Source organism: Tamandua tetradactyla, chromosome X (genome assembly GCF_023851605.1).
Source record: "Tamandua tetradactyla isolate mTamTet1 chromosome X, mTamTet1.pri, whole genome shotgun sequence".
Lineage (NCBI taxonomy): Eukaryota > Metazoa > Chordata > Mammalia > Pilosa > Myrmecophagidae > Tamandua > Tamandua tetradactyla.
The window spans coordinates 72,981,092-72,998,797 of record NC_135353.1 but is presented as its reverse complement, the minus strand read 5'-3'; the positions used below and the strand labels follow the sequence as shown (position 1 = coordinate 72,998,797).

The 17,706-nt window shown below is 38.1% G+C and overlaps 1 protein-coding gene across 3 annotated transcripts in view; it reads right to left on the bottom strand.

The window, feature by feature from the left end:
• LOC143670601 (uncharacterized) overlaps positions 1-17,706 on the bottom strand; it is a 144,768-nt gene that overhangs the window by 124,019 nt on the left and 3,043 nt on the right. For 2 of the 3 annotated variants that reach the window (XR_013169408.1, XM_077145481.1), the window contains exons 2-5: positions 16,995-17,129; positions 14,993-15,176; positions 14,797-14,902; positions 7,617-7,726 (exon numbers count right to left, since the gene is read on the bottom strand). Coding sequence is in view for 1 of the 3 variants with exons in the window: in XM_077145481.1 (XP_077001596.1) it covers positions 7,617-7,638 (22 nt within the window). In the remaining 2 variants the exon portion in view is untranslated. Of the gene's footprint in view, positions 1-7,616; positions 7,727-13,951; positions 14,312-14,796; positions 14,903-14,992; positions 15,177-16,994; positions 17,130-17,706 lie in introns of those variants that run through there. The other variant, XR_013169409.1, reaches the window with a different exon arrangement.

Genomic DNA, 17,706 nt, shown 5'->3' with positions numbered 1-17,706 from the left:
GGACTTAAGGGCAAAGACACAAACGGACATTTGCACACCAATGTTTATAGCAGCATTATTTACAATTGCAAAGAGATGGAAACAGCCAAAATCTCCATCAACAGAAGAGTGGCTAAACAAACTGTGGTATATACATACGATGGAATATTATGCAGCTTTAAGACAAGATAAACTTATGAAGCATGTAATAACATGGATGGACCTAGAGAACATTATGCTGAGTGAATCCAGCCAAAAACTAAAGGACAAATACTGTATGGTCCCACTGATGTGAACGGTCATTCGAGAATAAACTTGAAATATGTCATTGGTAACAGAGTTCAGCAGGAGTTAGAAACAGGGTAAGACAATGGGTAATTGAAGCTGAAGGGATACAGACTATGCAACAGGACTAGATACAAAAACTCAAAAATGGACAGCACAATAATACCTAATTGTAAAGTAATCATGTTAAAACACTGAATGAAGCTGCATCTGAGCTATAGGTTTTTGTTTTGTTTTGTTTTGTTTTGATTCTACTATTATTACTTTTATTTTTTTTCTCTATATTAACATTCTATATATTTTTTGGTTATGTTGCTAGTTCTTCTAAACCAATGCAAATGTACTAAGAAATGATGATCATGCATCTATGTGATGATGTTAAGAATTAATGATTGCATGTGTAGAATGGTATGATCTCTAAATGTTGGGTTAATTTCTTTTTTTCCGTTAATTAAAAAAAAAAAAGAAAAAAGAGAAGGGATAATTGGAGATGAAGGGATACAGACTGTACAACGGGACTGGATATAAAAACTCAGAAATGGACAGCACAATACTACCCAATTGTAATGCAATTATGTTAAAACACTGAATGAAGCTGCATGTGAGGTATAGGTTTTTTGTTTTTGTTTTTTTTTCTTTCTATTATTGTTTTAATTCTTATTCTGTTGTCTTTTTATTTCTTTTTCTAAATCGATGCAAATGTACTAAGAAATGATGAATATGCAACTATGTGATGTTATTAAGAATTACTGATTGTACATGTAGATTGGAATGATTTCTAATTGTTTTGTTAATTCTTTTTTTAATTAAAAAAAAAAAAAAAACTTAAGGGATACAGCAAAGGCAGTGTCAAGAGGGAAATTTATGGCCCTAAATGCTTATATCAAAAAAGAAGAAAGGGCAAAAATTGAGGAATTAACTGTCTACTTGGAAGAACTACAGAAAGAACAGCAACCTAACCCGAAAGCAAGCAAAAGAAAAGAAATAATGAAGATTAGAGGAGAGATAAATGAAATTGAGAACATGAAAACAACTGAGAAAATCAATAAAATCATAAGATGGTTCTATAAGAAAATCAATAAGATTGATGAATGCTTAGCAAGATTGACAAAAAGAAGAGAGAGGATGCAAATAAATAAGGTCAGAAACGGAATAGGACACATAACCACTGACCCCACAGAAATAAAGGAAGTAATGACAGGATACTATGAACAACTTAATGCTAATAAATACAACAATGTAGATGAAATGGACAACTTCCTAGAAAGGCATGAACAACCAACTTAACTAGAGAAGAAATAGACAACCTCAACAAACTAATCACAAGTAAAGAAACTGAATCAGTCATTAAGAAGCTCCCGAAAAAGAAAAGTCCAGGACCAGATGACTTCACATGTGAATTCTACCAAACATTCCAGAAAGAATTACTAACAATCCTGCTCAAACTCTTCAAAAAAATTGAAGAGGAGGGAAAGCTACCTAACTCATTCTATGAAACCAACATCACCCTCATACCAAAGTCAGACAAAGATATTACAAAAAAAGAAAACTACAGACCTAATGAATATAGATGCAAAAATCCTCAACAAAATTCTAGCAAATCGAATCCAGCAGCACATTAAAAGAATTATACATCATGACCAAGTAGGATTCAACCCAGGTATGCAAGGATGGTTCAACACAAGAAAATCAATTAACGTAATACACCATATCAACAAATCAAGGCAGAAAAACCACATGATCATCTCGATTGATGCAGAAAAGGCATTGGACAAAATTCAACATCCTTTCCTGTTGAAAGCACTTCAAAGGATAGAAATAGAAGAGAACTTCCTTAAAATGATAAAGGAAATATATGAAAAACCAACAGCTAATATCATCCTCAATGGGGAAAAACTGAAAACTTTTCCCCTAAGATCAGGACGAAGACAAGGATTCCACTATCACCACTTTTATTCAACATTGTGTTGGAAGTTCTAGCCAGAGCAATCAGACAAGAAAAAGAAACACAAGGCATCAGAATTGGAAAGGAAGAAGTAAAACTCTCACTGTTTGTAGAGGATATGATACTATATGTCGAAAATCCCTAAAATTCACAGCAAAACTACTAGAGCTAATTAATGAGTACAACAAAGTGGCAGGTTACAAGATCAACACTCAAAAATCTGTAGTGTTTACATACACTAGTAATGAACAATCTAAGGGGGAAATCAAGAAAAGAATTCCATTTACAATTGCAACCAAAAGTATAAAATATTTAGGAATAAATTTAACTAAAGAGACAAAAGACCTATACAAAGCAAACTACAAGAAATTGTTAAAAGGAATCAGAGAAGACCTAAATAGATGGAAGGCCATACCGTGTTCATGGATTGGAATGCCTATATCAAAAAAGAAGAAAGGGCAAAAATTGAGGATAGTTAGTAAGATATCTAAATATCTTAAATATAGTTAAGATGTCAATTCTACCTAAATTCATTTACAGATTCAATGCAATACCAATTAAAATCCAAAAAACTTACTTTTCAGAAATAGAAAAATCAGTAACCAAGTTTATCCGGAAGGGCATGGTGCCCCAAATAACTAAAAGTATCCTGAGGAAAAAAAAAAATGAAGTAGGAAGTCTCACGTTACCTGACTTAAAGGCATATTATGAAGTTACAGTGGTCAAAACAGCATGGTACTGTCACAAAGATAGATATATTGACCAATGGAATAGAACAATGTTCCGATATAGACCCTCTTATCTATGGACAATTGATCTTTGATAAGGCAGTCAAGCCAACTCACCTGGGACAGAACAGTCTCTTCAACAAATGGTGCCTAGAGAACTGGATGTCCATATGCAAAAGAATGAAAAAGGACCTATTTCTCACACCCTATACAAAATTTAACTCAAAATGAATCAAAGACCTAAACATTAGATCTAAGACCATAAAACTGTTAGAAGAAAATGTCGGGAAATATCTTATAAATCTTATAATAGGAGGCGGTTTTCTAGAACTTACACCCAAAGCAAGAGCAATGAAGAAAGAAATGCATGGGAACTCCTCAAAATTAAGCACTTTTGTGCATCAAAGAACTTTGTCAAGAAAGTAAAAACACAGCCTACACAATGGGAAACAATATTTGGAAATGACATATCAAATAAAGGTCTACTTCCAGAATTTATAAAGAGATTGCTCCACTCAACAACAAAAAGACAGCCAATCCAATTACAAAATGGGCAAAAGACTTGAACAGACACTTCTCAAAAGAGGAAATACAAATGGCCAAGAGGCACATGAAAAGAAGCTCAACTTCCCTGGGTACTAGGGAAATGCAAATAAAAACCACAATGAGATATCATCTCACACCCACCAGAATGGCCATTATCAATAAAACAGAAAATGACAAGTGCTGGAGAGGATGTGGAGAAAGAGGCACACTTAGCCACTGTTGGTGGGAATGTCAACTGTTGTAACCGCTGTGGAAGGCAGTTTGGTGGTTCCTCAAAAAGCTAAATATAGAATTGCCATATGACCCAGCAATACCATTGCTAGGTCTCTACTCAGAGGACATGAGGGCAAGGACACAAACGGACATTTGCACACCAATGTTTATAGCAGCATTATTTACAACTGCAAAGAGATGGAAACAGCCAAAATGTCCATCAACAGATGAGTAGCTAAACAAACTGTGGTATATACATACGATGGAATATTATGCAGCTGTAAGAAATGATAAAGTTATGAAGTATATAACAACATGGATGGACCTTAAGGACATTATGCTGAGTGAGATTAGCCAAAAACAAAATGACAAATACTGCATGGTCTCACTGATATGAACTGACATTAGTGAATAAACTTGGAGAATTTCGTTGGTAACAGAGACCATCAGGAGATAGAAATAGGATAAGATATTGGGTAATTGAAGCTGAAGGGATACAGATTGTGCAACAGGACTGAATATAAAAACTCAGAAATGGACAGCACAATACTACCTATCTGTAATACAATTATGTTAAAACAGAGAATGAAGCTAAATGTGAGAATGATAGAGGGAGGAGGGCTGGGGGCACAACTGAAATCAGAAAGACAGACAATAAAGACTGAGATGGTATAATCTAGGAATGTCTCGAGTGTATAATGATAGTGACTAAGTGTACAAATTTAAAAAATGTTTTTGCATGAGGAAGAACAAAGGAATGTCATTACTGTAGGGTGCTGAAAATAGATGGTAGTTCATATTTTAAAATTTCAACTTATGTGTGAGACTAAAGCAAAATATGTTGATTTGGTACAAAATTAATATTTTGACTAGTGTATTTCCTAATATAACTTATGTAGACAGCTTAATTGAACACCATAAGTACATGGAACCTTGAGTAGGACATGAGATTTTGTGGGTTTGTCCAGATTGATGCCCCGATAAATCCCAGAGTGATTTGATCAGTGAATATAAAAGTATTTGCAAAGCCCCCTTCTGGGAATGGTGAGAAAGTGGGAAAATTCAACTTCCCCAAGTTGAATTCTTGACATTCTCACAAGCAGTGTGGACAACCAAAGCTATAGGCTGAGCCCCCAGTCTTGGGGTTTGTTCATATGAAACTTAACCCCACAAAGGATAGGTCAAACCTACTTAAAATTATGCCTAAGAGTCTCCCCCAAGAGAACTTCTTTTGTTGCTCAGATGTGGCCTCTCTCTCCAGCCAACCAACAAGCAAACTCACCACCCTCCCCCTGTCTATGTGGGACATGACTCCCAGGGGTGTGGACCTTCCTGGCAACGTAGGACAGAAATCCTAGAATGAGCTGAGACTAAGCATCAAGGGATTGAGAAAATCTTCTCGACCAAAAAAGGGAAGAGTGAAATGAGACACAATAAAGTATCAATGGCTGAGAGATTCCTAACAGAGGCAAGAGGTTATCCTGGAGGTTATTCTTACGCATTAAGTAGGTATCACCTTGTTATCCTAGATGTAGTGGAGAGGCTGGAGGGAACTGCCTGAAAATGTAGAGCCGTGTTCCAGTAGCCATGTTTCTTGAAGATGATTGTATAATTATATAGCTTTCCCAGTGTGACTGTGTGATTGAGAAAACCTTGTGTCTGAGGCTCCTTTTATCTACCTTGTCAACAGATGAGTAGAACATATGGAATAAAAATAAATAGGGGGAACAAATGTTAAAATAAATTTAGTTTGAAATGCTAGTGATCAATGAAAGGGGGGTAAGGGGTATGGTATGTATAAATTTTTTTCCGTTGTCTTTTTATTTCTTTTTCTGAATAGATGCAAATGTTCCAAGAAATGATCACGATCATGAATATGCAACTAAGTGATGATATTGTGAATTACTAATTATATATGTAGAATGGAATTATCAAATTTAAGAATGTTTGTATTTGGTGTTTTTTGGTATTTTAAAAAAAAATTTAAAAATTAAAAAAAAAATCATCACCCTCCCCACTCTGTGGGATATGACATCCAGGGGAAAATATCTCTCTGGCAACACAGTACATGACTCTCAGGGATGAGCCTGGCCCTGGCACTGATGGACCAATAATGGCTTCCTGACCAGAAGGGGGAAAAGAAATGTAACAAAATAGGGTTTCAGTGGTGAAGAGAGTTCAAATAAAGTTGAGAGGCTATTCTGGAGGCTACTCTTATACAAGCTTCAGCTAGATACTCCTAAATGCTACAGTTTGCCAAACCACAATCAAAATCATTCCTGTCAAACCCAAAGAACACCTATGGCTTTATTTAAGATTCTATAAAACTTTCATGCACTAAGTGGATTGAATTTGAAAAGGGACTTAAACTTTCCAGAAACCTGTAACCTCCAGATGGGTTCTGTATTAGTCACGGTTCCCTAGGGAAACAGAAACAACAGGAGATATCTGTAAACATGAGATTTATAAAAGTGCCTCACACAACCTGGGGGATACAACAGTTCGAAACTCCATAGAGCAGGTTGTGTGGCTGGCAACTTCAATGGAGGGTCTATACAAACTCCACAGGAGAGGTTTACTGGCTGAAGAAGCAATGAAAATTCTCTTTTCCCTTAAATGTCTTCAATTGATTGGATCAAATCCAACTGATAAGATTTTCTTATTTGCAGAAGATACATCCTTAGTTAACTGTATAAGTAATCAGTCACAGATGCAACCAATTGACTAGTGATTTAATAAACCAGCCTTCTGGTTTATCAACCAGCTAGGAAATACCCTTGCAATAACGGTTAGGCCAGTCCTTGCCTGACCAGACAACTGAGCACCATCACCTGGCTAAGTCGACACCCAAACCCAACCATCACAAGTTCCTAGGCCTGAGGGGTTAGCCTCTTCAAGAACATCAACTAGTTCCATTCCCTTACCTCATATTATCGACACCCCTTTCCAACAGGAAAAATTTAGAATGGGCATAGCCCAAATACCCCTTGGGAGAAGGATCAAGAGAAGGAGTAGCTAAAACAGAGAAGATAGGATTTAACAAATGAGTATGATTGCTGAATCATTATATTTTTATTTCTTTCAGTCTCCAGGGTCTTGGAGAAGTTAGAAGGAAAAACCTAAAGTTGTGGAACTATAACCAATACCAAACTGAAATTTGTCCTATAACTACCTGTTACAATGTACTTTGAAAAATATTGCTTCTTTTGTATGTATGTTATATTTCACAATAAAAAATGTTAGGAAAAAAAAAAGAAATACAAACGGCCTTAAGAGGATGTATTAGTTTCCTAGGGCCATGCTCCCTTGCAAACTATAGGGGAGAATATTTCCTTTTCTCTTCTAGCCACTGGTATTTTCTGGCAATCCCTGCAGTTGCATCCCTTCAAACTCTGTCTCCATAGTTACATGGCCTTTTCCCCTGTGCCTAACTGTCCCTGTGTCCAAATTTTCCTCTTCTTTTAAGTTTACCAGGCACAAGGGTTTATTGCCCACTCTTATCCTGTTTGACCTCATCTTAACTAATCACAACTTCAAAAACCCTACTTCCAAATAATGTCACATTCACAGGGCCACTGATTAATACTTGTTCATATCTTTTGGGGAGACATGATTGAACCCATAACAGAATGGAATCACATATCAAAAGGAAGACAATATCTTACTAAAAAGCAATCACTTGAAAGAGCTCACCAGACAAGGGGGTACTAAATTTGCTAAGAGGGTAAAACAGAATTTCCATTCTAGGATAAAAAAAGAGATTTGGTGTTCAGTACCCTTTGACATGAATCTACGAATCCAACACAACAATTTTCTTATTGCCTAAAACAAAAAGACTGATAAACAAGAGCGGATTGAATTTGAAAAGGGGCCTAAAGAAGAGAAGGCTTGTTCAAGTCAATGGTCCCCACAACTGTCACCTGCATAGAGGTCCACCAGCATGTCTCCAAAACAGAGCAGTGATGCCACTCAGAGCTTCTCAGTGATGATCTCAAAGCATAATATGCACTGGGTCACATCAAATTCATATCTAGGAAAGGAAACATAAAAAGTGGGCTAGGTGGTGTAACAGTGGCTCAGTGGCAGAATTCTCACCTGCCATGCTGGAAAGCTGGGTTCGATTCCCGGTGCCTGCCCATGTAAAAAAAAAAAAAAAAGGTGGACCAGATGAATAATACAGGTATCAAAAAAAAAAGTGAACACTCACAATAGTTCATGACATTACAGTAGCAAGTTCATACAAGTAAAGGATTGACACTAACATACCAACAGCTAACATATAAAGCTTATTACAGGACAGCCACTCTGTGAAGCATGTGTTGTATCTCATTTAATCCTTATCACAACAACCTCATGAGGTTATTATAACCATTTTACAGGTGAGGAAGGGTTCACAGATGTTGAATGACTAGACCAAAGTCACATAGCCAGAAAGTGACACAGCTGTAATTTAAACCTAAGATATCTCTTAGTTTGTGTTCTTAAACTGCCTCTAAGCATATAATAAACTATAATTCAGGGGAGATTCAGATTATGCCCCTGCTAGCTTCCTCTTTTTCTTTTGCCCCTGTTCATCACTTCCCTCCATATCCCTCCAAATGGGTTTCCATTGGCTGTACTAGAATCTCTTAGACTCTTTCATATTCAGAAAGACACTATGACATACTAAAAGGAACCAGGGCTCCTTGGAAAAATGGCCAAATCTAGGGCTACTGCAAGGAATATACAAAAATTACCACCTTTCAGTGCCAGAAAAGTAAGGAAGTGCTCAAAAAATGAAACATTGGGAGTATGCAATACAAAAGAGATTCCAATGAACAAAGTGGCACCAATACAAAAGAGATTTCAATGGACAAAGTGGAAGAATGTGAGCAAGAAAATAATTCTTCCATCCCCCCTATGTGGGACATGATATCCAGGGGTGAAGCTGTCAATGGCAGCATAGGAGATGACTCTGGCCTTGGCCAAATGAGTCTGGCCCTGGTACTGTGGGATCAACAATGCCATCCTGACCAGAAAGGGGAAAAGAATGTAACAAATAAGGTATCAGTGGCTGACAGAGTTTAAATAGAGTCGAGAGGCAACTCCAGAGGTCACTTAGGAAAGCTTCAGTTAGACATTGCTACCTATCGTAACTTGCCAAACTACAACCAAAACTATTCCAGCCAAACCTAAAGAACACCTAGAGCAATATATAAGATTCCACACACTAGGGTAACTTTCCAGAAACCTACAACCTCCAGATGGGTCCCTGGACCAGATAAGTCCTAAACCTAGAGGGGCCAGCATCTCCAGAATATCAGCTAGTTCCATCTCCCTACCCCATATTAGTGACAGACCCTTCCAACATGAAAAAGTTAGAATGGCCATAGTCCAAATACTCCTAAAGAATGGGACAGAAAGATCAAAAGTGATGGTGGAGTTATAGAGGTGGTAGGGTTTAACAAATGAGTATGACTGCTGAATCATTTGACTGATATTTCTGTTCAGTCTCCAGTATCTTAGAGCAGCTGGATGTAAAAACCTAAAATTGTGGAATTGTAACCCATATCAAAATCTAAAACCTGTTCTACAACTAATTGTAGCACTATGCTTTGAAATCTATTGCTTTTTTGTATATGTTATTTTTAACAAAAAAGAAAAAAACAGTTGATTGTGATGATAAAAAAAATATATATTCCATCTAGCCTCCGATGTTCTCGAGCAGCTAGAAGAAAAATCTGAGATCATGTTATGGTAGCCCATGACAAATTCTGGGATCTGTCCTGTAACTACCTGTTGAAGAGTGCTTTGAAAATTATTGCTTCTTTTCTTTGCTTTGTGTACATGTTGTATTACACAATTAAAAAAAAAAAAGAGGGCTTCCAGGTCAAGACGGTGGCTTAACAATGTGCACATTTTAGTTCGTCCTCCAGAACAACTACTAAATAATCAGAAACAGTACAGAACAGCTCCTGGGGCCACATCAGTGACCGGACACATAGCGTACCCCAGTCTGGACCAGCGGTTGCGAGCCCCCACAGAACCGTGAGTTTCCAAAGCTGCAGCGGCCAGCGCCCCTCCCCCAAAGGCTGCTTCCCAGAAGAGAAAGGAAACAGACTTTACCAGCAGCAGGGACTGAGCACAATCAAATGCCAATTGTGGAATTAATTAACAAATTCTGACTACTAAAAATAGGCCCCCAGCTTAGGTGAACCTGGTCAAAGCAGAGGTTGCTCATTTTTGCCCCGGTGCCAAGGGGGCAGGGCTGATGGAAAAAGGGGGGAAAAAAGAAGGAAACAGAGGTTTTTGTGGCTGTGTTTCTACAAAGGCTTGACTGCCTTTGGATATAGTGGCAGGGCTCCTCAGGCTGCAACTGTCCAGGCATAGACAGAAGTGAGCTCTTTTGGGGGCTTGTCTGGAGCCTGTGCCTTCCCCAGGGGAGGGGTGAAGCCCAAGTCAGGTGGAATCCCTCCCTCAAGGAATTCAGACACCAGGGCTTGGTAATTTGAAGCCATTAAAACCAGCCTACAACCTCTCCTCTGTCTCCACTATGGCCCCAGCAGGGAGAGTCTGCCAAAGTTAAAGGTACCGCATCATCTTACGCTGGTGAGACCTGCAGGCAGACAAGCGCCACATACTGGGCAGGATAAGAAAAACAGAGTCCAGAGACTTCACAGGAAAGTCTGTCAACCTGCTGGTCTCACCCTTGGGGAAAACCAACACAGGTGACTCTTTCCTCCTGATAGGAGGCCAGTTTGGTCTGGAAAAATCCGGCTAGGGTGTATAATATCTAAGTAGACCCTCCTAAGGGTAGGGGGGAAAAGACACCATATAAGCAGGGCAAGAAACAAGAAAACAAGAACTGAAAAATTCTCCTCTGTTAAACAAAACTTAAGCTAGAGGTCCAGATAAAGCTGAATTAAATGTCAAAGAACAGATAGACAAGAAATTCATCCAGCAAGAAAACCCTAGGTAAAAGAAGTGCAAGCAATCTCCAGAATAAACTAATTAAGGTAATTAAATGCCTAGACACCAGCAAAAAACAAATCACACTAGGAAAACCGAAGATATAGCCCAGTCAAAGGAACAAACCAACAATTCAAATGACATACAGGAGCTGAAACAATTAATTCAGAATATAGGAACAGACATGGAAAACCTTATCAAAAACCAAATCAATGAATTGAGGGAGGATATAAAGAAGGCAAGGAAAGAACAAAAAGAAGAAATTGAAAGTCTGAAAAAACAAATCACAGAACTTATGGGAATGAAAGTCAAGGCAGAAGAGTTGAAAAAAATGGAAACCTACAATGGTAGATTTTGAGAGGCAGAACATAGGATTTCTAAACTGGAGGACGGAACATCTGAAATCCGGCAAGAAACAGAAACTACTGGGAAAAAAGTGGAAAAATATGAGCAGGGACTCAGGGAATTGAAAGACAATATGAAGCACATGAATATATGTGTTGTGGGTATCCCAGAGGGAGAAGAGAAGGGAAAAGGAGGAGAAAAACTAATGGAGGAAATTATCACTGAAAATTTCCCAATTCTTATGAAAGACATAAAATTATAGATCCAAGAAGTGCAGTGTACCCCAAAGAGAATAGATCCAAATAGACATACTCTAAGACATTTACTAATCAGAATGTCAGAGGTCAAAGAGAAAGAGAGAATCTTGAAAGCAGCAAGAGAAAAGCAATCCATCACATACAAGAGAGGCCGAATAAGACTATGCGCAGATCTCTCAGCAGAAACCATGGAGGCAAGAAGACAGTGGGATGATATATTTAAATTACTAAAAGAGAAAAACTGCCAACCAAGAATTCTATATCCAGCAAAACTGTCCTTCAAAAATGAGGGAGAAATCAAAACATTTTCAGACAAAAAATCACTGAGAAAATTTGTGACCAAGAGACCAGCTCTGCAAGAAATACTAAAGGGAGCACTAGAGACAGATACAAAGACAGGAGAGAGAGGTGTGGAGAAGAGTGTAGAAAGGAAGATTATGAGTAAAGGTAAAAAGAAGGAAAATTAGATATGACATATAAAATTCAGAACGCAAAATAGTAGAAGAAAGTACTACCCATGCAGTAATAACACTGAATGTTAATATATTAAACTCTCCAACCAAAAAACATAGTCTGGCAGAATGGATTAAAAAACAGGACCCATCTATATGCCATCTCTACTCAAAGGACATGAGGGCAAGGACACAAATGGACATTAATACGCCAATGTTTATAGCAGCATTATTTACAATTACCAAGATATGGAAGCAGCCAAAATGTCCATCAACAGAGAGGTGGCTAAACAAACTGTGCCATATACATATGATGGAATATTATGCAGCTGTAAGACTGAATAAAGTTATGAAGTATGTAACAACATGAATGGACCTTAAGGACATTATGCTGAGTGAGAGTAGCCAAAAACAAAAAGACAAATACTGTATGGTCTCACTGATATGAACTGACATTAGTGAATAAACTTGGAATATTTCGTTGGTAACAGAGACCATCAGGAGATAGAAATAGGGTAAGATATTGGGTAATTGGAGCTGAAGGGATACAGATTGTGCAACAGGACTGAATATAAAAACTCAGAAATGGACAGCACAAGATTACCTAACTGTAATACAATTATGTTAAAACACTGAATGAAGCTGCATATGAGAATGATAGAGGGAGGAGGGCTTGGGGCATAAATGAAATCACAAAGAAAGACAGATGATAAAGATTGAGATGGCATAATCTAGGAATGCCTAGAGTGTATAATAATAGTGACTAAATGTACAAATTAAAAAAATGGTTTTACATGAGGAAAAACAAAAGAATGTCATTACCGCAGTGTGCTGAAAACAGATGGTAATTAATATTTAAAAATTTCAACTTACGTGTGAGACTAATGCAAAAAATGTTTATTTGGTACAAATTTATACTTTGACTAGTGCACCTCCTAATATAACTTATGTAGATAGTTGGTTGAACACCTTAAGTACAATGGAACTTTGTATAGGACATGAGATTTTGTTGGTTTGTCCACATGATGCCCTGATGAATCTGAGAGTGATTTGATCAGTGAGTGGGAAAGTATTTGCAAAGTCCCCTTCAGGGAATGGTGAGAACGGGGGAAAACTCAACTTCCCCAAGTTGAATTCTTGATATTCTCACAAGAAGTGTGGACAACCAAAGCTATAGGCTGAGCCCCCAGTCTTGGGGTTTGTTCATATGAAACTTAACCCCACAGGGGATAGGTCAAGTCTACTTAAAACTAGGTCTAAGAGTCACCCCCAAGAGAACCTCTTTTGTTGCTCAGATGTGGCCTCTCTCTCCAGCCAACACAGCAAGCAAACTCACCACCCTCCCCCTGTCTATGTGGGACATGACTCCCAGGGGTGTAGATCTTCCTGGCAATGTGGGACAGAAATCCCAGAATGAGCTGAGATTCAGCATCAAGGGACTGAGAAAAACTCTAGAATGAGCTGAGACCCAGTATCAAGGGATTGAGTAAATCTTCTTGACCAAAAGGGGCAAGAATGAAATGAGGCAACGTGTCAATGGCTGAGAGATTCCAAACAGAGTCGAGAGATTACCCTGGAGGTTATTCTTACGCATTAAGTAGATATCACCTTGTTATCCTAGATGTAGTGGAGAGGTTGGAGGGAACTGCCTGAAAATGTAGAGCTGTGTTCCAGTAGCCATGTTTCTTGATGATGACTGTATAATGATATAGCTTTCATAATGTGACTGTGTGATTGTGAAAACCTCGTGTCTGATGCCCCTTTTATCTACATTTTCAACAGACGAGTACAACATATGGAATAAAAATAAATAAGGGAAACAAATGTTAAAATAAATTTAGTTTGAAATGCTAGTGATCAATGAAAGGGAGGGGTAAGGGATATGGTATATAAAATTTTTTTTTCTGTTGTCTATTTCTTTTTCTGAATTGATGCAAATGTTCAGGGAAATGATCATGATGATGAATATGCAACTATGTGATGATATTGTGAATTATTGAGTGTATGTGTTGGGAATGTTTGTGTTTTGTTCTTGTAATTTTTTTAAATTAATAAAAAAATTTTAAAAAATAATAAAAAATAAAAAATAAAAAAACCAAAAAGAAAAGAAAAGAAATGAATTCTTCCATATAAAAGAACTCTAATTAAATTATATAGATACACCCCACTCTAGGAAATAGACCTTAATCTTCCCCAACCCTTCCTGAATGTGAGTTAGACCTGTGACTGACTTCCAAAGAACAGAGTATGGAAAAGGGAGAAAAAGTAACTTTATACTGGAGAATCCTGGCAAACAGTATCATGTCTAACTGATCAAGATTAACATCACCAATGATAAGCTATGATGATCACATGAAACCTTGACATGATATAATGAGAATAGCATTTCACCTTTGTGGTCTTTCTCCCCAAAAACCCATAACCTCAGTCTAATCATGAGAATAACATCAGATAAATTCCAATTGAGGGATAGTCTAGAAAACACTTCATCAATTCTCCTCAATAACATCAAGGTCATCAAAACCAAAGAAAGTCTAAGAAAGTGTCATTGCCAAGAGGAGTGAATCTATGGAGACATGACGACTAATGTAATGTGGTATTCTGGATTGGATCCTAGAAAAGAAAAAGACATTCAATAAAAACCAAGGACATTTGAATAAAATATGGACTTTAGATAATAATGTATCAATATTGGTTCATCAGTTATAATAAATATATCATACTAATATAAAATGTTAATTAAAGGGCTGTGTGCAAAGCAGGGGAAGAGAGGAAATCTTTGCAACTTTTCCCTAATTCAAAAATTATTCAAAAAAGTTTATTTAAAAAAGATCATAAAGTCTGGAATAAGAAGATTTGGAGTAAAATCCCAGCTGTATTCCTTAGTAACAGTGTAACCTTGTATAAGTTACTATCTGAGCTTTGGGATATCTCTTTATAAAATAGATAGCATACTATCTGATGGGTTTTGAGAGAATTAAGTGAGCTCTACATAGAAAAGCATTGTAAATGTATAAAGTCCTTCACAAATATTAGCTCTTTTTAGCCATTATCATCACCTTTTCCCAAATCTGATATCATTACCCAGCCATACTCACCCAGCGGCATACTACTGGAGTTGAATGCCATCCAGTGATATCCACCCACATTTCACTAAATCCTGGGTTCCAAGTGCCAAGGCAACAATCTCCTAGAATTCTGGTTCTGAAACAGAATATGCCCCACAAAGACACATATGTTTTAGTCTAGCTTGGTGGATTCTAAGAAAAAGACTCAAAGACTTCCTCTTCGTACCCAGTTTCCCCCAATGCTTGGCTTGGAAGCAGTCCTCATCCAACAAGAGGTCACCATGCCATTGCTAAGAACAGGGCAAATCTTCTTCCACTTCAGTAGACCACATAACTGCCTGGCAACGTATCTCATAATGCAGTCTTGGAGCATGTGAATAACCCTGAGCCTTCTTTGGAGGAACAGGATTCTGGGAAAGGAACACAGGAATTGTATATAGCATACACTGAGAACAAAAACAGTCAGATGAGAAAAAATGAGAACCCTAAAAAACAAAAGACCAGAACGACCAGCTTTGAAGGACTGGACAACTCTTCACTGAGCAACCTCATGTGTGAACCCTCAAAGATGTTCAGAAAACAAAGATATTGCTGTAGAACCAGTCTGATAATATAGCAGTGCAAAACTTAGGAATGATGTTTCTTTCTGGAAAGTAAGCAAGACAACTGGTACCTTCATCCAGATACCTGCATCAGCTTACAGGTGCTCTCTGGGGGCCCCAAAATTCCTTAGCTCTTGCAGGTGCTGGTCCCTGAGGATGTCTCCTAGCACAGATAATGCTACAGTACCAGATAATGCTACAGTACCATCTGGCATCTTTTTCATGGATGATGTTGTTCTAGCTTGTTAGCTGCCAGAATGCAATATACCAGAAATGGAATGGCTTTTAAAAAGGGGAACTTAATAAGTTGCTAGTTTACAGTTCTAAGCCCACAATAATGTCCCAATTAAAGCAAGGGTATAAAAATGTCCAATCTAAGGCATCAGGGAAAGATATTTTGGTTCAAGAAGGCCAATGACATTCAGGGTTTCTCTCTCAACTGGAAAGCCACGTGGTGAACATGGTGAGGTCTACTAGCTTTCTCTCCAGGCTTCTTGTTTCACGAAGCTTGCCAGAGTTTTCCTTCATCTCCAAAGGTCTCTAGCTGCATGGGTTCTCATGAGTTCTTGTGGTTCTCATTGTTCTGAAGCTTTCTACAAAATACTTCCTGTTTTAAGATTCCAGTAACCTAATCAAGACCCATCTGAAGTGGGTGGAGCCATCTCTGTGGAGATAATCTAATCAAAAGATTCCAACCTGCACTGCTGAATAGGGATTAACAAGAAACGGTTGCTCCCACAAGCTTGGATTAGGCTTAAGGCATGGCTTTTCTAAGGGACATAAATTCTTTCAAACTGGCACAGATGCCTATCCAGGAATTGCTGTCTCTCCTAATATTCCCTGAAGGATGAATGAGGAATTTCATTCTATGACTTTTTGAGGAGCTTTAAACATGGGTCAAACATGAAGTAATAGTCTTAGATGTTTGATCTCTGTCGTGGGGCACACCGAAAGAGAAACCACACAATTCAAAACTCCAAGCCAATTGGGAGTCTTTATTAGCCGGCCGGCGACTGCCTCAGAAACCGCCAAGAAAGAAGATTCAGAGAGCAGCCGCCCAGAGGTTTTCAAGGTGTGCTTATAAAGGCTAAAGTCATGTTGTGGTTTGCAGTTGCTGGCAAGGAAGTGTAATCACAGAAGCAGAAAAATGCCATTAGCTGTTGCCAAAATACATCCCGTGCCCTCAGTTTCCTAACATTGGTCATTGTTTAATTCTTGGGGACATTCCATCCCAGATCTTTGAGGACTTTTCCTGCTCGGGCCTGAATGATTGCTCCTGGCCCTCCACAATCTCCTCTACCCAGAAGAAAGAACCTGAGTCTCTGTACCCTCAAAATTTTGAAGTCTTTGCTTGTTTCTTTATCCAAGATTATCAATACCAAGACTGAGTAAGAATTCAGGACTTTTCCTCAAAACTTTATTCCAATGCCACACAAATCTTGTCTATGGTTTCCCAAATCCTTTCATTCTCCACTAAGTACCCATTCTCTTCTGCTCAAAGCCCCCAAATAACATCCATTCTATATATTTAGTCCCATTTATGTAGAAATGTATCTTTCTTAGTTTCCCTGTACCTCTTTATACTGCACTTGTACTGTTGTACTGAGGCTCAGTCATAATACTTACAATCACATCCAGTGTACTACCTTCAGTTTTCATTTTTCTATAACCTGGAGGCAAAAGAAATGCTGTCACTCAGGGAGCATCTTGATGAAGGGAGAAAACTCTCATAGACAGGCACTGAGGTCATGAGCACAAGGCCTGTAAGTGAACGAAAAATTAAAAAAGCAAAAGCCTGCAATATATCCTTTGCACACACCACCTCTTCTATAACTAAAAGAATGGGGTTGGTTACTGAAGAGAAAGAACCAATAGTCCATTCTTCACAGATGGCTGATAATAGCAGAACAAACCCTGCTCAAGTGTCTTGACCTTTCCTTGGATGGGTCTTTATTGTGAGCCACCAACCCACCATCACCAGGTCATATGCTCTAATCTCTTTCCCCAAAACAGTAATATGTTAAACTATCCATATTGTCATGCTGGGAGGCAATAGATACAGCAGTTAAACATTCAGTCTCTGGAGCCAGAGCAACTTGAGTTCAAATCATGCCTTAGCTACTTATTGTGGGACCTATTGCAAGTTGCTTAATCTTCTATAATTATAAATAGTCTATCAATAAAATGCTGTGATAGGCAGAATTCCAAGATGGTCCCCCAGAATTCCTGGCTCGCTGGTGTAAATGCTCTATAAAATTACTATGACTGCAAATACGAAGATTTTACTTTCCTGGTTAGGTTATGTTACATAGCACAGCTGACCTCAATACAGGGAGAT